Source organism: Antechinus flavipes, chromosome 3, assembly GCF_016432865.1.
Source record: "Antechinus flavipes isolate AdamAnt ecotype Samford, QLD, Australia chromosome 3, AdamAnt_v2, whole genome shotgun sequence".
NCBI classification, from domain to species: Eukaryota; Metazoa; Chordata; class Mammalia; order Dasyuromorphia; family Dasyuridae; genus Antechinus; species Antechinus flavipes.
Window position 1 is genome coordinate 593,796,873 of NC_067400.1, and position 25,909 is coordinate 593,822,781.

The 25,909-nt window shown below is 44.3% G+C and overlaps 1 protein-coding gene across 1 annotated transcript in view; it reads right to left on the reverse strand.

Moving 5' to 3' along the window:
- The window catches only part of PLOD1 (procollagen-lysine,2-oxoglutarate 5-dioxygenase 1), a 46,745-nt gene that overhangs the window by 15,112 nt on the left and 5,724 nt on the right, over positions 1 to 25,909 (reverse strand). The window contains exons 2-12 of the mRNA XM_051988529.1: positions 21,072 to 21,163; positions 13,849 to 13,985; positions 10,581 to 10,744; positions 9,602 to 9,714; positions 9,326 to 9,389; positions 7,297 to 7,394; positions 5,826 to 5,927; positions 4,904 to 5,035; positions 4,441 to 4,562; positions 2,710 to 2,814; positions 1,429 to 1,554 (exon numbers count right to left, since the gene is read on the reverse strand). Of these exons, the coding sequence (XP_051844489.1) occupies positions 1,429 to 1,554; positions 2,710 to 2,814; positions 4,441 to 4,562; positions 4,904 to 5,035; positions 5,826 to 5,927; positions 7,297 to 7,394; positions 9,326 to 9,389; positions 9,602 to 9,714; positions 10,581 to 10,744; positions 13,849 to 13,985; positions 21,072 to 21,163 (1,255 nt within the window). The remainder of the gene's footprint in view (positions 1 to 1,428; positions 1,555 to 2,709; positions 2,815 to 4,440; positions 4,563 to 4,903; positions 5,036 to 5,825; positions 5,928 to 7,296; positions 7,395 to 9,325; positions 9,390 to 9,601; positions 9,715 to 10,580; positions 10,745 to 13,848; positions 13,986 to 21,071; positions 21,164 to 25,909) is intronic.

Consider the following 25,909-nt stretch of genomic DNA (forward strand, 5'->3'; position numbering starts at 1 on the left):
CAATAGTAGTATTGTTATTATTATGTACTCTACATTCAGCTAAACTATACTACACTCCAAACTCTCTATTTTATCTCCTGGTTGAATTCATCCCCACAACCATCCCCATCACTACCTCCCATAATTCTTTTCTTCCTCCAAGCTTAGGTATGCATGAGAATGCAATAGGTGCCTCTGCAGGATTTGGAACCAGAGGATGTGGATTCAAATCCCACTCTGATGTCCATACCTTCCTGTGACCTTAAATAGTTCACTTAACATAAAACAGTCTGATTGGATGGTCTCTGAGGTCCCCAGTCAGTGATCAACAATGATGAAAACCCCATATTTATGTAGTTTCTCAAGGTTTACCAAACACTTTCCTCACAACAACCCTGTAAATAGAGGATGGTACCTTTATCATTATCCCCATTTTACAGATGTGCAAAACTGAGGGATGAGCAGTATGGCAGCGCCCAGTTTGAAGTGGGAAGACTGACGTGGCTGTTTGCTATCCGTGTGTCTCAGACAGCTTAGCTCAACCTCCTGGTACAATTTTCCTCATCAGTGAGAGGAGGGGATTAGCCAGTTGGGATCCAAGTTTGAGTGATTTTTCCCAAGATAGTAAATGACTCCACTGGGATTCAAACCTAGGTGCTAAAGTTCTAGATTTAAAGCTGGAAGGGACCCTTGGAAGCCATCTAATTCGATTGGATCACTTCCAGGTGAGGAAGCTAAAGTCCAGAAAGGAAACCACTTTGCCCAAGATTTGCATAGCTGTAAGATTCAGAGATGGAATTTGAACCCAAGTCTTCTGACTGGAAGATCACAGTTATTTCCATCATACTATGTTTTTGAAGAATCATTTTCAACCATTTGACTCTGTGACTCCACTTGGGATTTTTTTTTGACAGAGATATCGGAGTGGTTTGCCACTTCCTTCTGTAGCTCATTTGACAGATGGGGAAACTGAGGCAAACAGGGTTAAATGACCTGCTCAAGGTCATACAGGTAGGAACTATCTGAAGCTGCATTTGAACAGAAGGACTCCAGACCAGACATGGCTCCATGTAGTGGCCCATACAATTATCACATCATCTCCTAGTCTTGTTTCTGGGGAGCTTCCTGAATGGAAAATTCCCATCCTCCCTTGGAAGCCCTTTGCTGGATTTAGTGCCCTCCACATTTAGTCCACTTCCCCTTTTTACAGATTAAAAAACTGAGGCTAAGAGAGAGAGAATAGCATGCTTGAGAACCTACAGATGGTTCCCAGACCCAGTGCATTTTCTGCTGGACGACTTCTTCCCTGCACACTGAATTCTCTCTTGCCAAAGCATTGCTAAATGCAACAAGGTTAATGGAGACTTGAGGGCCATATAGCTTTTTAGCCTCTCAAATAAAAGGCTACTTTCTCCCACTGAGAGAACAGTTCAGGAGGCAGACACTCACACACGTCGCCCTTGGACGATGTCCACGTAGTCTTCGGAGCGGGCGTAGAAACCATCAGCACTCAGGGCCCCCCAGAAGTTGGACCACAGCCTCCCTGCCCGGATCACCAAGGGAGCGATGACAGCTCTAGGCAAAGGGGAAAGGGGAAAGTCAACAAATCAGCGTGCCGGGAGAAAACAGAGCCCCCCACTCTCTCTCCGTGAGGGGCCGAAGCAGCCTTCCAAGAGAGAGAAGGCGGTGAATCCCAGGCTCAACCCACCAGCAGCACAATGACTACGGCATTATGGCCCCTCCACTACTCCCACAGGGCCAACGCCAAGGGACCCCAGAGGCCTTTCCCAGCCAGGGATCTCTAAGCGCCAAAACGCTTGGGGCAAGCAATAATTTAGGTCAGTCTGGGCTCTGAATGGGGTAATGTCGAGATAAGTCATGGAGTGCCAAATATCCATAAAGACATTTGGCAACTCTTCTGCAATAAATGCAAACTAACAATGATTTATTTAATTGGGTTATATTCCTATAAGAATATCAATATTTTACATTTCTGGAGAATATGACTTGAGATCCTTCCAGAATTGTTTCATCCCCCAGTCCTCCAGACATTTCCCCCCAAAAGCCTCAATCTGTATTTGATCCTGGACTCACAGGTCTGACCCCACTCTCTCAGGAGAGCCTAAACCTGTCCCACTATCAACCTGAGCTGGTCCATCCCTCTTTAGGAGACATGGTAGTCTTCCCTGCTTCTGGGGGATTCACCATAACAATGCTGGATTTAGTGTGGAAATCCAATCTGCTGAGTTTAGACTACTCTGAGCTGCTAAGTTGCTTTCTAATCTATAAAGTTCAGTTCTAGTGCTACTTCCTCCAGAAAGCCTTTCCTGATACTCCCCAATGGGGGTTATCCCCCTCTGAAAATTACTTATACAATGGCTGCCATAAAGTAGGTACTTAATAAATGCTTACAAACCATCAATAAGCATTTAAGCACCCACCAGCCGAGGTGATGGGGATACAAGAGCATAAATGACGTAAGAGACATATTCCAATAGAGGAAACAAAATGTACAGAAGTTAAAATATAAAGGCTAGAGATGGTTTGGGATTTCATTGGTGCAGAGGAAACTCCTTTTACCAGCACGGGTCAGGACCCCAGAGACCACCCAGTGGCAGGTAACAGGGGAATAGGAGGAGGGCCATGTTTGGGAGGATGGGGTGCTACTGCCTCCCCCTGTCCCTCTGAGGGCAGGGACCGGACAGGGGCAGGGGGGAAGGGGCTTCTCACTTGTTCTGCTCGATCAGAAGACGGAGGGCATCTGGGTTGGTCAGGGCCACCTCAGCATCCATGCTCAGGTAATAGGTACAGTCTCGGTCCTGCCGACACAGGTCCCTGTGGGGAGAGAGAAGGCGGGGTCAGGGCTGGGAAAACCAAGACTCCCTTCCATGCCGCTGTCCTTGGTGCCCGAATGCCCAACTAGCCCAGACTTGCTGACCAGGAGAATCTGCTTTGGGCATCCTCCAGAGACCCTGTGTTTTCTTTCCTTCTTTCCATTTTCTCTACTTCTATCTTTTTTATTCTATTTCTTTTACTTTTTTCTTCCTTTTCTCCTATCTTCTCTGTTTCTGTTTTCTTTCTCTCTTTCATTTTTTTTACTTATATTTTCCCTTCTATCTTTTCTACTTCTTTTTTCTTTCTTCTTTCTTCTCTACTTTTATCTTTTTTTCTTTCCTTTTCTTCTAGAATCTTTTCTAGTTCTATCATTTTTCTTCTTTTTTTTGCTATCTTTTTTCTTTTTCTTCCATCTTCTCTACTTCTTTTTTCTTTCTTTTTTATCTTCTCCACTTTTTTCTTTTTTTTTTTTGCCTATCTTCTCTACTTATTTCATTTTTTCTTCTATCTTTTCTATTTTTCTATCTTTTTCCTTAAACTTGATGGCTTTGCTACTTACTAGCTGTTTGATCCTGAGCAACTCACAACTTCCCTGGGATTCAGTTTCTTCATCTGTAAAATGGGGGGATTAGATTACAGGACCTTTCAGATCTCTTCTAACCTTAAGTTGCTTCTTTTTTGCCTCTTTCTCTTCTCTTCTTTCCTATTCCCTCTCATCTATTTTTCTCTTCCTTTTTTCAGGAATATAAATTCGTTTCTCTGCCTTAGCTCTGACAATTATTTGACTACTTTGCTAGATTGTTATTTCTGGTATTGTTATTTTTAAAGACATGCTATATTATTTCTACAATCTGTTTTTTAGTAGAGACATTAGTCAAATCACATTTCAGCTCCCCCATAGATCTATGTCTTTTATTTATTATTTATATTGCATTAGGAAGTCCTGGATTTATATCCTACCTCAGACCCTTATTATCTGAGTGATTCTGGGAGAGTCATTCTCATTCTCTCTCTCTCTCTCTCTCTCTCTCTCTCTCTCTCTCTCTCTCTCTGTCTCTTTCTCTCTCTCTCCTTTAGTTTCCTTATCTGTAAAACCCCACTTGATGGCCTTAGGGGTGCCTTCTCTCTCTAAATCTACCATCCTGTGTGACTGTGAATGCTGATGGCATTTGGATACATGAATGTAGGGAGGAAAATGTCTCCCTTTATGAGTCAGCCCATTTATTTTCTTTGTCGTGTCACATTTACCAAGAACTTTGTACTCCTCCTCCCCATGTTTGGCTCTCCAGGTACCTGCTGGGCTCAGCAAGGTCACCAATTCCTAATCAATAATAATTTCTGGCACCCATGAGTCGTTTTATGCTTTTTTCTTTTTTTTTTTTTATTTTATGTTTTCTCAAATCATCTCATGATATCCCTGTGAGGAGCAGGTCAGGGATTATACCCATTTTCTAGATGGGGAGCCTGAGGCCCAGGGGACTAAAGTCACACAAGAAGTGACAAAGCTAGGATCTGAACCCTTTAAGCCCAAATGTAGTGCTTTATGCACGGCACCAAACTCAGGCTGGTCTACGTCCAGGAAGCCGAGAAGCCGCTGCCCGGTCCCACCTCCCTTCCCAGACTCACGCGCCCATGTTCCGGGCATCGGCGCCCCTCACACGCTGCTCCGGTCCCACCAGCTTGACCGTGTGGTACTCACTGCCATGGTCTGCTATGAACTGCTCCACCTGGGCTTCATGGTGCTCCTCCTGGAAGGGAGAGGGAGGGGCTAGGATGGGGGGAGGGGGTTCAATCCCCCTGCCCCATCAGACACAATGGAAGGCATTCTGTCTAGTGGCAGGAGGTTGCAGGGTAGGGGATGAGCAGGGATGAGCAGGGACAGGACCCACGGAACAGTGGATGAGACCCACAGAGCACTTGGCGAGCCCAGCCTTATGCATCCGGGTATCCAGACAGGGGGCATTAACAGTCTGACTCAGGAAAGAGCACAAGCCCTCAGGAGCTCATTCCCAGCCCCTCCCTCGTGCCCCTGGCGGGCATCTGCTGCCCTGAATGCCCTGGATGCATCCACCTGGAGCCCACTGCTCACGTGATTGTGTATGAAGAGTCGAAGCCGTTTCCGGGGGTAGCGGAGGTTCAGAAGCCTCTTGAAGAACAGGGAGAGGAACGGAGTCGGCTGTTCTATGAAAATTCCGATGAGGACTGAGGGCAGAGCTTCATCCTGTAGGAGGAGGAGGCGGCTGTGAGCATCAAGATGAGGGGATTCCGCAAACCCCTCCCCTCATACCCAGCTTCCTCTGAGCCATGCATGGAGGGGGAGACCCTCACACAGAGGGAATGGGGGGGACCCACCTGGCTTCAAAGGCCAGATGGGGGAAGGGGGAAGCTGGAGGCAGAACCCAGGAGCCTCAGCTACCAGAAAAGCCTGGGCTGCAGCTATACTGTATGGGATAACTGGGACCACCTGCTGGTCCTCTGGCCTTTTCCTAAAAGGCAACAAAGAGAGAGCGGGAAGTACCCTTTGACTCAAATCAAATCAAACTTTCTTTTACAGTTGGGGAAACGGAGGCTCAGCGAAGGGTAAGATCTTGGCCAGGGTCCCACAGGGAGTCATTAGCAGGCACAGACCTGGAACCCAGGTTTCCTGGCTCCTCACAGCAGTCTCCATCCCAACATTCCTGCATACCCCAACCAGCAGCATCCCCCTACCCCGGAATACATTGTGGATATGAACTGAAGCAGTCCCCGCTCCATAGGGTCAGGGGCCACTTCCCCTCTTGTCTGTGCACTTCGCACAGCATCTCTGCAAGCCAGAACCTTGTCCTGGGGACCACTGTCTCTGTAGAGACTTGTCCGTCTGGTATCCTAAAGACCTGACTGTCCTACAGCTTGCTCAGCACTAAGGAAACCTGCTTACTTCCTAGGGCTTGAGCCCCAGATCTGCTTACTGGCCTCGAAGCCCCTTCTAACCCCAGAGGGAGCCCCCTTTCCCCAGTGTCTAGGTGCCTTACCCCAATGGCTTTCAGGCTCCGCAGGCCCTCATCACACACGGTGCAGCCCGTCTCGAAAGTCCAAAATCGAGGGATGTAGTTCCCCAGATAATTCAACTGGAGCTACAAAACAGAAGGGGGCTCAGCATCCCTCTCCCCACCTCCTCTTCCTCTCTCTTCTTCCCCACCTTCATAAATAAATACAAACCTGGGCAACCAATACGCTAGCTAGCTTCACTCAATTGTTTTTTTTTTCCTTTCTTTTTTATTTATTTATTTTTTTTGTTACAAAGGATGGCTCCTTGTGTTGGGGAAAGAGGAGGGCCATATGCAAAAAATTTTTTAAAAAGCATGTGTGAAGAGAGTTAAGCTTTTATAAAGCACCTATGATATGTCAAAGATTGTAATGGAAGCTTTATAAATATTATCTCATCTGTCCTCATAACAATACAAATAACATTATTATTATCCCCATCTTATAGTTAAGGAAACTGAGGCAGATAGCAGTTTAGGGTCACACAGCTAGAAAAACTGACTTTGAACTCAGGTTTTCCTAACTCCAGACCCAGCACATTATCCATTGCACCACCTAGCTGCCCTCAATGAAAATAAGATAATTTGTTTAAAAAAATCCCTATGTAGGAGTCACATCTCTGGTATTGTGTAGTTGAATTACTATCCTTCTGTCTCCACCTTTCAAAATAATGCCATTTGTAGGATTTCTGGCAAAATCTGACCCCAAACCTTTGAGATAAATGAGGATACCCAAAGCGGGCTGGGGTTCTCTGCTCTAGAAATGGACCATCTCTGCTCGGTGAATCTGCAAACTGCTCTCGGAAGGATGTCATTCTACCGTTGCTAATTAGATTTCCTTTTCCCAGATATTCTCTGGTACCTTAATCGCTCTAAGTCACTTGATCCCAGAAGCCTTTGTTTGACGGAGGCAGAGAATGAATGGATGGATGGATGAAGGAAGGAATGAGGGGGAGAATGAATGGATTAATCAGCACTTACACTGCGCAAAGTACTCTGAGAAATGCTGAAACAGAAAAGCACGAAGGCTCCTGCCCTCCAAAAGCTCACATTTTAATTTAGATGGAGGCAATGCATACAGGAGATCTCAGCGGCAGGTCGGCGGATGAAAGAGTACAGAGTTAATAAGTCAGCCAGCATTTATTAAACACTCACTATGTGCCAGGCCCAGGGGCCTGGAATAATTCCGTGCAGGCCATCTGTGCTGCAGGACAAACAGCCTGGAGCCTGGGTATGAGCTCTAGGAGCTTTTTCTCTGTGTCTGTGAGGTCTTTTACATGCAGATAGGGCATGAATTCCCCACCCTCAGTGAGGTTCATTTCCCCAGCCAAGGCTGAGATGGCAGAATGGAGACAGAAGATGAAACACGAAAAGCACAGGCTAAACACACAGGGCAGCTCCAAGCACAGGAGGAAGGAAGGGCAGAATCTTGGTCTGACCCAAGCCAGGGATGTCCTACCTTGGTGGGCCCATTGCCGTGTATCAGGACGGGCAGGGTGTCGTACTCCAGGTTCCTCGCTCGGACTTGAGCCGTCTCGAACTTGAGTACCACCTCATCTAGAAATCACAGCCCAGGTTATCGCCTGCTTGTGGTCCTGGGGAGAGCGCTGGGGGCTTCCGGATCTTCTCGGGAAACCAGAGCAGAAGCCCCGGAGGAAGGGCATCGCTACTCTCTTGGTTCCCAGGGCCATTCAGAAATCAGTGTACCCAGGACATGTCCTTCCACTCACTGTGGGACACTGGGAAAAGCATGCTGCTTTCCCGAGCTTCAATTTCCTCATCTGTCCAAGTGAGAGCAATGCTCCTCTCACTGCCATCTCAGAGATTTGGGGATTCAAGAACTAGAGTTTATAAACATGCGATAAAAATTATGAAATGTATAATATGCTCTCTATACACAAAGTATTCTAATCTGTGCCCCAGAACCTCTCTGTTAAAAATAATCATAAAAATCTACATTTATACATCACTTTCAAGGTGACAAAGCATTATCCTCTCAATAACCCTATAAAGAGAGGGATAAATATTACTGAACATCCTATTTTGTACTATAAACAGGACCTGAGGTTAAAAAGTCCGGGATTCAAAAACCTCTCTTATACTTAATAATCATGTGATCATAGGTCAGTAATTTGGTTTAAATCTTAGTCCATTTGTCTATATTTCCTCTTAATAACCCTATAAAGGGAGTGATGAATATTACTGAGGATCCTATTTTATACTATAAGCAGGATCTGAGATTGAAAAGTACTGGATTCAAAACTTGCCTCTTGTACTTAATAACCATGTGATCACAGGTCAGTAATTTGATCTAAGTCTTAATCTATTCATTTATATTTCCTCTCAATAACGCTATTTTAAAGGGAGTGATAAATATCACCAAAAACCCCATTTTGTATTAGAAACCGGGCCTGAGGTCAAATAAGAAATCCTGGACTCATCTTGCCTCTCACATTTAGTAACTATATAATCATAGGTCAGTAATTTGATCTGAATCTTAGTCTGTTCATCTCTAAACTACTGGGCTGTTGGGAGGAAATATCCTTGTAAACCTCATGGAAGTACATGAGCTCAAATTCTTATAATCTCTACTTAAAGATTGGGATTGCAAATTGGAATTAAATCTGCAATTTAATTAGTATAAAGCCAGCTACCCAGGGAGCCAAGCTGCTGATTTCCACTTTATGGAAATGATGGTGATGATGATTCCCACCATTTCTACAAAAAGCAGCATGGTTAGTACATGGAGAGTCTGCTAGGTAGGAAGATCTGGATTCTAGTCCTGCTTCTGACTCATCCTGGCTGTGTGAACTTGGGTAAATCATTTAACCATCCAATGCTCTAGTTAACTCTTTAAGCCTGTGAGTTATAGAGAAAAATTAACCTGTGTTGGTGAAGGGAGTTTCCTTCTCTGGGAGGTTCAGTCCTTTAGCATTTATGTAATACTTTAAAGTTTAAAAATCACTTTAAGGGAGCCTCACAGGCGTGATGTGGTTTGCTCCAAATCACATAGTTAAAAGAGTGGTAGAGCTGGAATCTATTCATTTCAATTATAGTATTCTCTCTTTAACAAGGATAATATTATTAAAGATAATAAGATTAAAAATAGCTCGCCTGTAGTCTAGATCTATTATCTCACCGAATCCTCCCAACCACCCTGTGAGGGATGTGATATTACTATTATTATCCCATTTTACAGATGAAGAAACAGGCTCAGGGAAGCTAAATGATTGCTGATTCACTCACAGGTACAAAGTATCTAAGCCAATATTTGAACTCAGGTCTTCTTGACTCTGGACCCAGCACTTTCTCCTTGTTAGGAAGACTTTCAGAGTGCAGGGATGTGTTGTGTAGTGTGTGTGTGTGTGTGTGTGTGTGTGTGTGTGTGTGTGTGTGTGTGTGTGTGTGTGTATGTCCTCATTTCCCCCTTCCCTCCAAGGGGTACGGGGTCCTGCAGGATCACCTTCCTCCCTGCCCCACTCACTCACCTAAGGCTCCATCCAGGTTCTGGAAGATTCGGCAGCGATGGTCCAGAGTGATGTTGATCTTCTCCTTCAGAGGAGGGAAAACCAAGCTGGCCAGCAGCCCAGGACCCCCCCCTTACTGGCCCAGGGTCTCCCACTCTCGCCCTCCCCAGCGAGGAAGTGACTGGCACAGGACTGCCTGGAGTGGCAGTCCTGTAATGAGGCCCGAGGGTGCTGGCCCAAAGCGACCTCCCCCTGAGAATCCAGCAAGAACAGCTTCCTTCCCCAGTGTTCTCTTACCCTCTGTTCCGGGTCTAAGAAGATCTTGGTGTAAAAGAGCTGGTCACTGTCACTGTCCTGGCCGTCCCAGCTGGCCACCATCTTGCTCAAGTTTGGGGCGTAGCCAATGAAGCCTGGGAGGGAAACAAGGGGGAAAGGGTGTGGATGGAGACCCAACCTCTTTCCTCCCCGGTCAGCTCACCTCGTGTAGGAATACTCCATGTCCGATAACATTCCTTTTTTACAAATTTCCCAAAGAACCCAATTGGTTCAGAAAACCCTCAGAGAGCCCCAGAGCTGGCAGCAATGCCAAGGGCCATTGAGCCCCATCATGCCATCTCCACTGTCCCAAAAAGTGGTCCTGCCATCTCTGCTTGGAGCCTCCCAGTGGGGAAGGGCCCACCGCCCCTTTGGGAAAACTCTCAGTCTTAGGCAGTGTGACCTGACATACCCAAATCTGCCCCTTTGCAGCCTCCACCCCCTTGGGGCCACACAGGACAAGTGTTATCCCCCTCCCACAGAGCAGCCTTAAAACTTGAGGGCACCAATTGTGCCCATTCTATGCCTTTTCTTCTACAAACTCAGCATTCTGAGTTCTTTCTATTGATCCTTATGGGACAGGGACTTGAGGCCCGCCTTGGTCCCAGCGGCTCTCCTACAGCACACAAGCTTATCAATATGCTGGAATAGAGTATGGTGAGCCTGTTACCATTCTCGTCCTGGGCTCCTGAGCTCCATTACTGTGCCCTAAAATAGCCTTAGACATAATCTGAGTGGGGCTACCTCATAAAATCCCAGAGCCAGATCCCACAGGGAACATCATCCATTTTACAGATGAGGAAACTAAGGGCCGGAGAAATGCCGAAGATCATAGAGAGTCTCCCAGGCGGGATTCAAACTCAGGCTTCCTGATTCCCAGTCCAGGGTCCAATCCCAGAAACTGTTAGGACGTGGCCCAGTTTGTGATCATCACCGGCAGAAGGACTCCCTTGTTCCTTACCTCCAGAGCCTAAGAATCTCTTCCCATCATGGACCTGGGGATACTTGATCTCTAGCCTCCGGTCAGGATAGATGAGCTCCTCAGCTGAGAAGACCACCCGGCTCTTGGCCTGTCGGAACTTCTTCAGGAGTTCTCTGGGGCCAGAGGCGAACACCACGTCATAGCTGTGGGGGAGGGAGGAGACAAGGGGTATAAGCTGGAGGAGCGGGGCCTGAGAGGCTGGAGAGGGATAAGAGGTGGGGATCCGAGGCCTGTGGTGGAGACAGGCCAGAGAAAAACAAGAGGGGGGATTCGTCAGGACTTCCCTCCTTATAAACCTTAAAGGGTTATATATCACTCTTAGCTATTATTATTACAGATGGGGAAACTGAGGCCCAGAAAGATTAATAATAGGACATTACAGCCTTAAAAGGAAATAGAGAGCACTCACAAATCTGCTGATTTCTGACTCGCTAACTCTGCTCATCTTGGAGAAACACAAGAAAACAAAGACAGCATCAGCACATCTTTCACAAAGAAATGACTTTGCCCATCAGTTATGGAATCCTAGAGCTAGATCCCAGAGACAGCTAGTCTAATCCCCTCATTTCCCTAATGAGGAAATTGAAGTCCAGAGAGGCAAAGTGACCTGGAGGATCATGGAATCATCGATTTAGAGTGGAAAGGGATCTCAAAAGCCATCTCATTCTCATTTAATGGCTTTTAGGCTATTTTTTTTATCTGTAAAATGCACCTACTTCCAAGGATTGTTGCAAAGATCAAATGAGAGAAATTGGTAAAGTGCTTTATACAAGCTTAAAAGGCTCTATATAAGTCCTAGCTATTATTATTACGGGTGGGAAAACTGAGGGTCAGATAGCGTCTTATAGGACGTGATACTATAGGATATTATCTTATGTCTTATAGGAGATAAGATACGGTCAGATAGTATCTTATAGGATAGCTCTAGAGTTAGAAGAGATCTAAACGACCTCATTTTACAGGTGAGGAAACTGAGAGCCCCACACAGAAAATGAACACCTTGTTCAAGGTCATACAGTGACAGAGCCTCCACCTTCAGAGACGGAGTTACTTGGGCTGTATTGGACACATACCGAGTTCTCTCTCTGGTGGACATGAGCTGCAGCAAAGCATCTACACTCTCTCTGAAGATGGCCTCTCGCCCTTAGCCACCGTCTCTTAGAGGTCTGACCAGTTAGGGCCATACCAAGATTGGTAATAAGAAGAATAATGGTGAACCATCCGGTGCTTTCATATTTGTTCACATCCTATCTTATTCAAGTTTCACAACCACCCTATGAGGTTCCTCTTATAAGTACCATTATCCCCATTTTACAGCTGAGAGAACTGAGGCTTAGGATGTAAACTGCCTTCTCAGTAAGATAACATCAAAGAAGGAATGCCTGAATTCAAGGTCAAGGCTCTATAGACAATGTCACCATGCTCCTTTCCATGGAAGTCAAGTTTTCCTTGATGTGGAGCTAACAGGCCCATGGGTAACTGATCAGACAACCCTCTCCTAACTCATTACAACTAAGCCAACCAGCTAAGTAACAAGTGGTCATCCAGCTCTCCTGGAAAATCTCCACGGAGGAGGAGGAGCCCACCACCTTCTGAGGCAGCCCAGGGCACCTTCGGACATCTATAATGGTTATTATATATGTATATATTATATTTTACGAAAATTTTTCCCAGTAAGATGCCGAAGTTTGCACTTCTGCAGCTTCTACCTGCTGTCCCTGGTCCTGATTCCTGGGGACAAATAGAAGACAAAATGGAGAGAGGGAATAGATATTTATATAGTTCCTGCTAAGTGCTAGAAGCAGCTAGTGGATCAGTGCATGGATGCTGGACCTGGAATTAGAAGACATGGACATTTCCTATCTGTGTGATCCTAACCAAGTCACTTCACCTTGTTGCCTCAGTTTCCTCATCTGTAAAATGAGCTGGAGAAAAAAATGACACTTAACATATCCCCTCTCCCAAGTCTTCTCATCTCTCCTTCCTTCCATCACTTCTCATGGCCTGACCTTGGGGTCCTTCATGTCCAGAGGTAATTTATAATCTGTGATGACCCAGCAGCCATCTCAGCTGTAAGAGGCTGGGACAACCTGTGTCATGGGAGTCTCTTGGATGGCCCTGAGCAAGAAGGGCCATACTTAATTATAATAGCTGATAATTACATAGTACAAGTGCTTTACAATTATTATTTATTGGTGAGGCCATTGGAGTTAAGTAACTTGCCAGGGTCACACAGCTAATAAGGGCCAAGTTTCTGAGGCTGGATTTAAACTCAGGTGATCCTGACTTCAACTGCCTAGCTTCCCTTTGCTTTACAATTATTAACTCATGTGATCCTCATAACAACCTTGGAAGGCAGGTACTATTATTATCCTCATCTTACAAATGAAGAAACTGAGGAAAATGCCCGGGGTCATACAACTAGTGAATATCTAAGGCCACATTTGAGTCCTCCTGACTCCAGGCCCAGGGCCCTCTCTATTGGGGCCTTAATGCAGATCTGTTTAGATAGGTCTTGCCTAGATTTCCTTCCTACCCCACCATGCCCTTAACTCAAAGCCAGAGTCTGGCTGGATCTGTCTCCCACCCTCCTTTCAGAGGCCTTTCTTAGGAAAAGCAGATTCATGAATCAGAAAACAGAAACAGAAGAATGCTAGACACAATGACTGTTGTCATTGTTGTTACTCAAACCAACAAGCAGGCTCAATCCTGAGTACTTATTGACTAGTTAAGAAAATGAACCAGCCCTTTTCTGCAGTGATGGGGACCAACAAGGGGTGGGAGATCTGGAGTATTTGTGATGTATTGGTTGATTGCATATAACTGATTGATTCTCTCTCTCTCTCTCTTTCTCTCTCTCTCTCTCTCTCTCTCTCTCTCTCTCTCTCTCTCTCTTTCTCTCTCTCTCTCTCTTCCCGTCTCTATCTCTTATTCCCCACCTGTCTCTCTTTCTCCCTTGCTCTCTCATCCTTCTTTTCTCCCTCCCTCCCTTCCTTCCTTCCTTCTGTCTTTCCTTCTTATTGTTCTTTGTTACAAGGAATGGTAAGAGAAGAGGGAAGGCTACATCTGGAGATGAAAATGATAAAAAAAATGAAATATAGCAATGAAAATAAAAATAAGTCTTAAAAAATCAGTTCAGCCTTCCCTGGGCACCACTGGAAGTCCTGGTGAGTGCTCACTTCCCCCCAGGGAAGACTGAGTTCTTCAACCCTTCCATGACAAGCCAAGCTACCTGGGGACATCTCACCTGTCTGTGAAGAGGATGACCTGGTCTTCCTTATCTGCATACTTCTCCAGAGCAGCTTTCAGGAGCCGGACTTTTTGGCCACCTCCCAAAGTAGTTTCCTTCTCCCCACCTTGCCAGTCCTCTCCAAGGCCGAGGACCTGCCAAAGAAAGGTACCTTTAGCACAGACTTGGAGATACAAACAAATTAAAACCACTACACTAAGAAAGACACTTTACCAGCCCAGCCTCCCACCTGGATTATTGGGGATCCTTTGTTATGTCTTGGACTTTGGGGGCAGCCTGGGGAAGCTTATGGGCTTCCTCCTTCAAACTGATCTTTTGATGCATAAAATTCAAAGAATGACAGAATAAATCAGTTATGTTGGAATACAGTTATTAAAATATTAAAACATCCACAGGTTCAGAACCTCTGGTCTAGCCCCTGATCAGAATTTAGGATAGATGCCGGAGAAGGGCAGAGGTGGCCGATGATGGCAGATGATCTGGGGTCAGAGGCTGGGCTGTGCACTGAGGTTGGGGGAGAGAACTCTGGTCACGTCACTTCTCTAGGTCAGTTCTCTTCTCCATAAAATGAGGAATTGAAGTGGATTATTTCCAAGATCCCCAATAGCTTTAAAATATGTACTCTTTCCTAAGAGGAATTTGTATTCAGAGATGGGACAGTTCCAGTTTCTTCCAAAAGGAACAACTTGGCAACAACCAACATTCTTGAGGCAAGTAAACACAACCTGGATTTTTATAGCCCTTTATTAAAAACCCAAGTATTTTATCTCAGCAAAACCCTGAGGGCAGGCAGGGCAAATGATAAACATATCACAATTGATCAATCTAATGGCTTTTTCTCAGTCCTCTGTCTCTCTCTCTCTCTCTCTCTCTCTCTCTCTCTCTCTCTCTCTCTCTCCACCCCTCCCATCTCTCTCTTTCCACCTCTGTTTCCTCCTCTTCTTCCTCCTCCTCCTCTTTTCCCTCCCCCCGCTCTTCCTCTCATCCTCCTTCTTCTTCTCTCTCTCCCTATTCCTCTGTCTCTCTCTCCCTCCCTCCCTTCTTTTCTCCTCTTCCTCCTTCTTCATCATTTTCTTCTCTTTCTCCCCCTTCAGTTTCTCTTCTCTCTTCCCTCACATCCCTGTCTCTCTGTTTCTGTCTCTCTCTTTCTCCCTCTCCCCAACAGCCTCTCTTCTCCAGAATTTCTGGATACTGCTTTCTCTTAGTTCTCTGTCTCCTTTTTGAGATTGCCATCAATTTTATTATCAACTGTGGGTGTCTCTCCCCAATAACTATCTTTGTCTCTCTTGTCTTTTCTCTCTATACTTTGAGGTCAGTGGGTCCCATGGGTTTAAATATCATCTCTATGCTGAGATAATAAATTCTCCCTTCTTAGCTCTAGGCTCATATGACCAACTACGTTTTGGACATCTGAAACTAGATATCCCATAGAAAGTCAACATATCCAAAGAAGAATCATCTTTTCACACACTCCAACACACCCACTCCCCCTTTCCTAAATAACCTATTTCTATTGAGAGGTCACCCCAGCCACCGGATATGTGACATGGGTATCATCCTGAGCTTCTCTCTCTCTTACTCACTCCATAGAGACAATCAATTGTTAAATCTTGTTTTTATCTCTACAAAATCTCTCCAATCTCCCCCTTCCCTCCACTTACACAGGCACTAGGAATATTCAGGCCTTCTCCATCTTATTCCAGTACTATCACAATCATCTCCTAACTGTTCTGTCTCGATTCTCTCCCCTCTTCAATTCATCCTCTACTCAACTGCCAAAGTAATCTTCTCAAACCACAGGTCTCCTATTTCAAACTTCAATGGTTCTCTGTTACTTCTAGGATTCAATTTAAAGTCCGTTTGGCTTATAAACTTTCTTTCTATCTTTTTAGTCTTCTAACACATTATTTTCTCTTTCTCTCCAGGTTTCTTCAATATACCCATGTCAATCCTACTTTTCCTCATACATGGTGTTTCCAGTCTCTGGGCCTTTGCCCTCGCTGCCCTCCATGCCTGGAATGCTCTTCCTTCTTACCACTGTCCCAGAATCCCCAGCACCCTTCAGATCTCATCTCTAGTGTCATTTTTGGCAGAATACCTTCGTCAATACGTCCAGCAGCTAATGCCTTTCCCTCTCAGGTCACTTTCGAGATACCTTGAATATATTTTGTATATCTGTGCATACTGCTTTCCTCCAATAGAACATAAGCTCCTGAGACAAGGACTGTTTTAGTTTTTTTTTTTCTTTGTATCATTAGCACTTAGTACAGCTGCTTAGCATACAGGAGGTGCTTAATGAATGCTTGTTAAAGTTGATCCCTACTTTACAAATGGAGAAAGTGAAGTTCTAGGAGTTTAAGTGACAAATTCAGTTCAATTCAATTCTATATCAAGTGCCTACTAAGGAACAGGTACTAAGCTAAGAATCAGGGATACAATGAAAACACTGAAATAACTCATACCTTAAGGAGCTCACATTATACTAGAAGGAAGCAACATGTATAACTATGATACAAAAGATCCAATTTTGTTCCAGGAAGCACTAATAACTGAGAAAGGGGTAAGTAGGACTACTGGGAAAGTGAAAGATCCAAGACTTTCTATCATTTTGCATTTACTAATTGATCTGCACAGTCGTTTTTTTTCCCAATAGAATCTTCTTAGCTCCTTGAGGGCAGAAGGGACTATTGTTTCACTTTGACTTTAGAATTTCAGTATCTAACAGGTGAGGTGCTTAATACAGATGAGGTACTTAATAAATGCTGGTAGACTAAACAACCAATCTGCACTAACAAAGAACTATTATTTTAATAGAGACAACATGGAGGGGAGAGAGAGAGAGAGAGAGAGAGAGAGAGAGAGAGAGAGAGAGAGAGAGAGAGACAGATAGACAGACAGAGAGAGAGAGAGAGAGAAAGAGAGAGAGAGGAAAGATTGATAGATACACATATACATATATATATATATACACATATACATACATACACACAGAATATATATGTAAAGTGATAAATTGTTATTCTTCTTTGGTTTGTAAAGAGAATAATGACATCATAGGATGATCTCTTGACTCATGGGTAAATTGGATTTAAGAGAGGCAGATTTGCACTAAGTCATCATCCTTACTCTCTCTTCCAAAATCATCAAAAATCTAGTGGCAAGACAAATCAACATGTTTGGCAATGGTCTGTGATACAATGGATGACCACGGTATCTCTGATGTCTGACCAAGCTTTAAGCGCTCCAAAGTCAGCAGCCTTTATGGCCATTGGAAAAAATTATTCTCCACCCTTTCTGCCAAGGAAAGTTTTCAATGTTGAGATAGATGCCCCCTAATTCACTGATGCATTTGAGACCCCTCAGTTACCCTCAGCCTGGTTTAGCCCATCTGCCCAAGAGAGTTTATTGGAGTATAGCTGCTGCACTTGCTATAGCTCTTAGGAGTCACAGGTAAACACCAAAGTTGGAGGAACAAGGTAGGCAAAGTCTTCACACCACAGGTCCTAGGCCATCCGAAACATCTTAGTACAATAAAAGTGAATGTTTATTATAAAGGAAATAAAGTGGTCTCATTATCACAGCCATTTACAATAGACCAAAGGCAATGAATACCTTTCTTAGTTGTTAGTCAACTGACATTTGTTAAAAATCTACTAAGTGTTTTATCATATAAAAAAAACCAGACAAGTTTTTAGAACTATTTCAGTTTCTAGAGGCCATTTTTGTAATCATAAAATGATTAGGAGGGAGATCGAAAAGGAAACAGCCTGCTGAGACCTAACATAGCCACAAGAAAGGGCAGATACAGGCTAAAATGGAGTTAGTCATGTCAACTGCTTAGATAGCACTTTTGCTTCCCCAAATGCCTCTTTCTTAGAGGACAGGTCTTGATCCTTCCAAGGATTTTCTGAAAATAACGAAACGTGCTGACAGTGAGATATAAAAACTACACAAATTACATAGGGCCATAACATAAAATTTCAAAGCATGTAATCTTAGCCTTCTGGCAGACAGTATGATATTTTAAGGGCTGCTAGATGGTGCAGTAGATAGAGTGCTGAGATTGGAATCAGGAAGACCCAAAAATAACCTCAGATACTTCCTAACTGTGTGACCCTAAGCAAGTCACGTCACCCTGTTTACTTCAGTTCCCTCATCTGTAAAATTAGCTGGAGAAGTTAATGTCTCTATCTCTCCCAAGAAAACCCCAAATTCACTAAGAGTCAGCCATGACTGGAAAAATGCCTGAATAACATGATATTTTAAAAGCCTCGGAAAGGGGCCTTATTAAAACATCTTCCTCTTTCCTTTACCACTGACTTGCTTCATTTTGGGCACATCATTTGTGTGTTTTCCCCATTCACAAAATGGGAAAATATTTGCCCCACCTTCCTCATTAGTATTGTTTTGAAAAATCATCAGGGTTTGCCCAAGGTCACAGAGCTAGTTGCAAGACAAGATCGTTAAACTAACAATTATATTTTTGTAGCAATTCACCAAAGTCTAATAGCATCAATCGGTCTTATATTTTTCTTTTTAATTGGTAGGGAGAAGGTTGATGGAGAAGCTTTTTTAGGAATTTTGCTTTCACAAGACAGCCAGCCACAGGCATTTCCAGGGAATTGAAAAACAACAAAAACCAAAACAACTTATGTAGCTGAAATGCTTTAAGTGGTTTCTCAGTGCTTGCTGTTAAAATCCCGACCCCAAGCTTAATAATATTTCTTTAAAATATGATAGTTTGAGTGCACACCTTATACATTTTATAAGTATTGATGCAGAAACACATTCGTGATTCGTGCTTTTAGCAGCTGCCCCAGATCTGTACTAGTCAGAAAGTCAATAAGTACTGAGTAAGTGATGTTTTTAACTTATTAAGTGATGATGTTAAGTATCATATGCCATGGACTGTATTAAGGCAGATACAAAAGAAAAACTGCAAAAAAAGAGATCCAAAGTATAAATAACTATACCTGTGCAAGATCCAGACAGTGTAGACTGAAGAGAATGTCTGAGGCAGATGGGGATGGGACAAGGGTTGAGGATGGTAAACAGGCTTCCTGCTTCCAGTGAGATTTGAGCCGATTCTTTATGGAAGCTTGGGAAGGTTCGGAAAGGGGATGGGATAATAATACAAGATAATTTGGGAAGGAGAGGCACAAGTGTGGGGAGATTAGGAAAGACCAAATACAAAGCTCCTTAAAAGGCAGCAAAGATCTTGGGATCATAATGCTGGAAATTTATTTAACATGTAAAGAAAATAAAACCTGTGTGGTTTAGGGCACTTGCTCAAGATCGCTAGTTTGTATTAGAGAGAAGATTTGAACTCAGGCCCCTGACTTCTAAAAAGGAACTCTAGATTGAACTCCTAATTCTGCCTCTAACTTTCGGACCACAGGCAGATAAATATACCTTTTTCTTTCTTTAGGGTTCAAACTCCTCATTTAAAAAATAAGTAAAGTAATCCTCAAGTTACTTGCCTCAGATGATTGCTTTATAATCCTGAAAATTTCATATAAAAAGGAATAAAATAACTCCCATTAAAAATAATAATTTTAAATTAAAATAAATTTTCTACTTAGCCTACAAAGCCTCTTGTTTGGCAGTGACCATAGCACTGGACCTGGATTCATAAAGACCCAGATTCGAATTCTGCCTCTGACAGACTAATTGTCCAACCTCAGGTAAGTCACAGAACATCTCTAACCCTTATTATTGTCTTTTGAATAAAACAACAACAATAATAATAATAATAATAGCATCCACCTTACAGATTTATTGTGAGGAGTCAGTCAAGTATTCATTAAGTTACCTACTGTGTACCAGATACTGTGCTAAATATTGAGCTACTCTGGAGGACCTCAGTCCAAGGGGAAACAATATTCAAACAACTATGTACTGTCATGTTTAAAAAGTTCAAAAAATGGAGGCAGCAAGTTGATGCAGTGGATAGAGCATCAGCCCTGAAGTCAGGAGGACCTGAGTTCAAATCTGGTCTCAGACCCCCTTCCTAATTGTGTGACCCTGGGCAAATCATTTAACCCCATTTGCCTCAACAAAAACAAAAACAAAAAAGTTTGAAACACATAGTTTCTGGGTAATTCAATCATTTTATTAAGGCTAGCATGTTTTTTTTTAACAAAATGATGTCAGTGGCACTCTCAAATGCTACTGACCCCTCATAGATTACATGCCCTTGAATGAGTGGGTATTCCTAAGGGTAGCAATCAACTCTGATTGGTTAACAATTAATGAGAGTGAATACTCCAATGAGGGACTGGACAATATTCCAAGGAGAATCTTGGGGGCACTTAGATCACCCAAGTCTTAGTCCAAGAGACTAATTAATTTCCATATCACCTATCTGAGAAAAGGGATAATCCATATTTACCCAGACCTGTCTGAGCAAATACAACAAGCAAAAATCCTCCTGTTAGCCTGAACTTGGAATTTCTTTTACTGCCTGCTTAGTTCGTAGCCTGAGTAAATATTTCAATAAGATTTCCCACACTGATTGAGTCCTAGATGAGGAAGTAGAAAAGGAGAAAAACTTTGGTCCTGATTCAATAATAAACTATTCCTACAAGGAGAAATAATCATCTCTGTCAGTACAAACAAGCTACAGGCAGGACAGTTGGAGATGTCATGGATAAAGCGCTCTGCAAACGTGATGAGTTTCTCCAGGGACTGAGAACTTCTTATTTCTTTAATCTCTCCCCACAATCCCCAGCACAGTACTCTGCACACATGGAGTGTGCAATATATTTTCTTGGCTAACTAGACAGTTGGATATGTTTCTTTAAAGAGGGAAAGTGAATGCCCTGAGGCCTGGTTCTACACATTTGGATGGACATTGGGGGAAGGAAGCAGATGAGAGAGAAAGAGAGGAAGATTTTGTAACTCAGAGAGGATGTAACACCAATTACACAACTACCCCTCGGCATCCATGTATGGCAAATGGTCAGGGAGCAAAACTGGGAATTCCCATTGGTCCCTCTTTCTGTTCCTCTTTTATTAATTATTAATTCTACTCTGGGGTTTCTTTGAGTAAAGATTTTGCCCTCTTTCCTCCTACCCCCAGATTAATGTTCAGACCCATTTTGGTTAAAGCAAATGTTGAAGGAATAGTAGGTCCTTTCTTTAGTCCCCTCTAATTCCTGCCCGACACCATTTGGTCCAGATGGCTATATCTCCCCAGCCAATGATGAAAGACCTCTCACCTGGACTTTATAGTTGAAGAACTGGGCGGACCTCTTGAAGCGCCGGAATCCCTCTGTCTCCTTGGTGGCCACCGTGAGAACCAATAGGTTATCTGGGAGATAGATGGGTGGGAATGGCAGGAAGGGGGCAGGGTAGAGATGTGAGAGAGGGTAAGGGGAGAGGAGAAAAGAGGAGAGAGGAAGAATCCAGAGATAAATATGATCATATCATATCCACATCTGGGATCCCATCAAAGTGAAGAATAACATAACCGTATCACAGAGTTAGAATCAATTGACATGCATTTATTAAGCACCTATTATCTGTGTGTGCCATCCTGGGATCCCATCAAAGTGAAGAATAATGTAACCAAATCACACAATTGGAACCAAGTGACATGCATTTATTAAGCACCTACTATGGCTGAATACTATGTTGAATGCTAGGGATTCAAAACAAAAATTAAGCAGTCCCTTCCCTTGTGAAGCTGTAGACATTTCACCATCATCATCAAGTCCTATATAAAGTATTATGGTTTGCCTAATGTTTTACAGATATTATCTCATCTGATCCTCACTATCACCACCCCAGTCACACATTATTCCCATTTCACAGATAAGGAAACTGAAATAGGCACAAGTTAAGTGAGCTGCTCAATAGCACCTGGCTAGTGCGTCTGAGACAGGATTTTAACCCCCGTCTCCTGGCCCCCTCTTGGAGAGAGAAAGGATGATTTGGGGGTTAAGGATAGTAGATAACGGGTTAAGGAAAGGCTTCCTACAGAAGGTAGAATTGAAGCAGAACTTTGAAGGAAACTAGAGATTTTAAGAGGCAGAATGAAAGAGGGAGGGCATTCCAGGGAGGGACACAGCCTGTGCAAGGAGAGCGGAAACACAGTCCCTGTAGAAGGAAGAATAAAGCCTGCTCAGATCACTGTGGGAGTGGAGGCGAGCAATGTGTAATTAGGCTAGCAGGGTTATAGAGAGCTTAAGGGCCAAAAAAAGAACTGACGTTTGATCCTGGTGGTAATCGGAATCACGGGGTTCTCTAAGTAAGAGAGGGATATCTGGGGCCAAATCTGCATTTGTCAGGGTGTAGAACCTGGAGGCAAGGAGACCACAATTAGGAGGTCACAGCAGTCCCCCTGGGGAGTGATGGTGAGGGCCTGATGGAGGATGCTGGCTGCTGGTCAGAGAAAAAGGGATGGGTGTGAGAGCTTCCAAGTCTGGGCCCATCTCGATGTAGAAATTAATCATGAGTTATCCATGTAGGCAAAACTCATAAGGGCCACCAGGGGGTGCCAGAGGGCGCAGAGTGCCAGCCTCCGGTCAGGAAGACTCAACTTCATGAGTTCAAATCTGACCTTGGACACTTAGGATCTGTGAGACCCTGGGTAGAGGGCTGTCTCCAGGTGTCCTGATCTATGTCCGGCCACTGGACCCAGAGGGCTCTGGAGAGGAAAGTGAGACAGGTGACCTTGTCCAGCCCTCCCTCATTGAAATCCAACTCACTTGCATGTCATGGCATTCCCCTCCCAGATTGGCTAAGGTGACAGAAAAAGATAGTGATAAAAGTTGGAGGGGATGTGGGAAAACTGGGATACTGGTGCATTGTTGGTGGAGTTGTGAAATGATCCAACCCCAAAGGGCTATCAAACTGTGCACACCCTTTGACCCAGCAGTGTCTCTCCTGGGCCTGTATCCCAAAAGCATTATAAAATGGAAAAAGATCCCCATGTATAAAAATATTTGTAGCAGCTCTTTTTATGGTAACAGAGAATTGGAAGAGGACTGGATGCCCATCAATCGGGGAATGGCTGAATAAGTTGTGGTATGTGAAGGCAATGGAATATTATTATTTTATTTAAAATGATGAAAAGCTGATTTTAGAAAGATCTGGAAGAATTTATATGAATTGACACTGATCTAAGCAAATAGAACCAAGAATACCAAGAACAGCAAGAATATATGATAATCAACATGAAAGACTTGGTTTTTCTCAGTGGTTCAGTGATCCAAAGCAATCCCAATAGACTTCAGACAGAAAATGCCAACTGCTTTCAGAAAAAGAATTAAGGAGACTGAATATAGATCAACATATGCTATGTTCACTTCATTTTTTTCTGTTTTTTTTCCTTTCTCCCATGGTTTTTCCCTTTTGCTCTGATTTTTCTCTCCCAGCATGATTCATAAAGCAATGCATATTAAAAATAAATAAATTTACTAAAAAAAAAAAAGAATGAAGGACAAGGGGCAGTTAGATGACACAGTGGATAGAGCCCTGGCCCTGGAGGCCTCAGACACTTACCACTTACTAGCTGTGTGACCTTAGACAAATCAGTTAATCTGAACTGCCCGGCAGGAAAAAAAAAGGGGGGGGCAAACTACTACCACCCTAAGACATTTATCCCTACCTGCCTCAGTTTCCTTATCTGTAAAATGAGCTGGAGAAAGAAATGATAAACCACTCCCCAAGAAAACCTCAAATGAGATCATGAAGAGTTGGACTCTACTAAAAAACTGAACAAAACCCCCAGATTAATAGCAATAATAATAATTTAATAATAATAATAGTTGTTTTGTGGGTGTAATACCTTAGTGCTTTATGTCCAGGGCCTTATTTGAGCCTCTCAGAACCCTACGTGGCAGGTGAGACTCAGGTGGGTTAAGCACCTTGCTCAGAATCACAGAGCCAGAATCTAAGCAGAATTGGAAGGCAGCTCTTGCAGCTCCAAATCCACAGCTCTACCATCCCTCCAGGCACACAGCCAGAATCTATGCAGAACTGGAAGCCGGCTCCATCACCCATCCTACCATGTGAGTCACTGTACTGTAAAAGGGATGGGAGAAAGGGGTGGGCCCTGCCCATCTGAGTGCGGATAGCCTTGGGAGCAAGGGCAGCCAACCAGACTAGTAGCTACTCGGCAGATGGCTGCAGTCTGCTGGATCTGAAGAGGTCAGAGCATTAAGTTGATCCAGATGCTTCAGGGAAGAGGAAGCTTAGCTGAGGCTTCGGGGCTCTGGGCAGTAGGTTGTCATGGTGAGGGTACGGGAGACAGCTTGGCAGACTGGCTGTCAACGGTACTGTCAGGAGCTGGGGACTAGGGAAGAGGGACACAGTCTACCCCCCCCCTTGGGGATCACTGGAAGGAAGACTACTTTTCCAGCCTAAAGGCAAGCAGCAAAGTGCTGCAGGCTTGGGGCCCTTCTGGCGGGACAGGGCCCTGGGGAGCACAAGAAGGAGCGTTGGGTTTCTGAGATGGAAAAGGACAAAGAAAGGTGTTTGTGTCTGCACACGGGAATTTGAGAGCCCAGAGCTGGGCCAGGAACCCACCCAGCTCCTCTCTGCAGCTCGTGCTTCGAGGGTTAAAAGGAAAGAACAAATAGTCCTTTTTTCCCAAAGCACTGGAATATGACACAAGATCCTGCCTCACTGCCCCCCTCCCCTCCCACAGCTCCCCTCGTTTGTCTGGGAAATATTCTCACCGGGCTGGGCAGTGAGAGGCCAGCATAGAAAAGACAGACCTCCCTTTTTTTTTTTTTTGGCCTTGACTTAGAAATCTTCACAGACAATTTTTCTCATCTTCCTTTTTCTTACCTTCATTATTATACTTCCCTTATTATGAAGGCAGTAAGTAATCAAAATGGAGCCAGGAAGGTTCAGGAAGAGCTGGATTCAAATCTGCCCTCACATACTTATTGGCTGTGTCATTCTAGATGAGTCACCTAACTTTCGCTTCCTCAGTTTCCCCATGTGTAGAGTGGGGGTAATAATAGCACCTACCTCCCAGGGGTATTGAGAGGATCAAAGGCTGGGGTGCTCAAACTACGGCCGCAGGCCAGATGCAGCAGCTGAGGACGTTTATCCCCCTCACCCAGGGCTATGAAGTTTCTTTATTTAAAGGCCCACAAAACAAAGTTTTTGTTTTTTACTATAGTCCAGCCCTCCAACAGTCTGAGGGACAGTGAGCTGGCCCCCTATTTTAAAAGTCTGAGGACCCTTGATCAAAGGAGATGAAATCTGGGAAGCACTCAGCATGGATCCTGACACAGGGAGATTTACAAAATATTCTATTAAACTTCCAGACCTGCCTTTTTGCCAAGGGCACAGACTTGCTCATTTTCAGCTGCTATTCTAACCAAACTGCTACTCTAACCACTGTACCACCCATTATTCTCCACTCCTTGGTGCTGAACCCACTCAATGCTCATCCCAAATCTAGTGCCTTCTCTCATTCCCCTTGGGCCCTCCCGGCCCAGCTAGGGGAGGAATGTGCCTTCTGGGTCTGCAATCATGGAAGAGAATTCTGTTCCCAAAGCCAGCCAGGCCCCTCCATCACTACCAGCCTTCCAAAACTTGGCCTTTACCCTCGGGCTAGTCCGGCCAACTGCTGTCTCCTTCTCTGTCCCAGCTGGCTCCGGCAACCAACGCCATCCCAAGAGGGGCAGAGCCCAGCATTTCACAGTGGGAGCCGCTGCTGCCCCACACATACGGCACTCACTACCTCAACCTGGCTCCATCGAGACATATAACAGTTAAATGCCTCACTCAGATCAGAATGTTTAATACTTATCTGACACTCAGTCTAGGCTTTTGGGGGGCTCTGGAATAATAGGATGGTGGGGGGAGAGTAAGGGATGGCAGGCTGGCCATCATGGTACTGGTGGGAGCCTGGGGCTAGGGAGGGGGGGACACCGTCTACACTCCCTTGGGGATCACTGAAGGGATCCCTCAGCATAAGAGGAAAAATGCTAAATTCAGACTCAGAGGATCTGGATTCTAATCCCAGCTTGGATCCTTACCGACTGTGTGACACTGAAGAAGTCATTTTCCTTCCTCTGAAATATAAAAAGGAAAG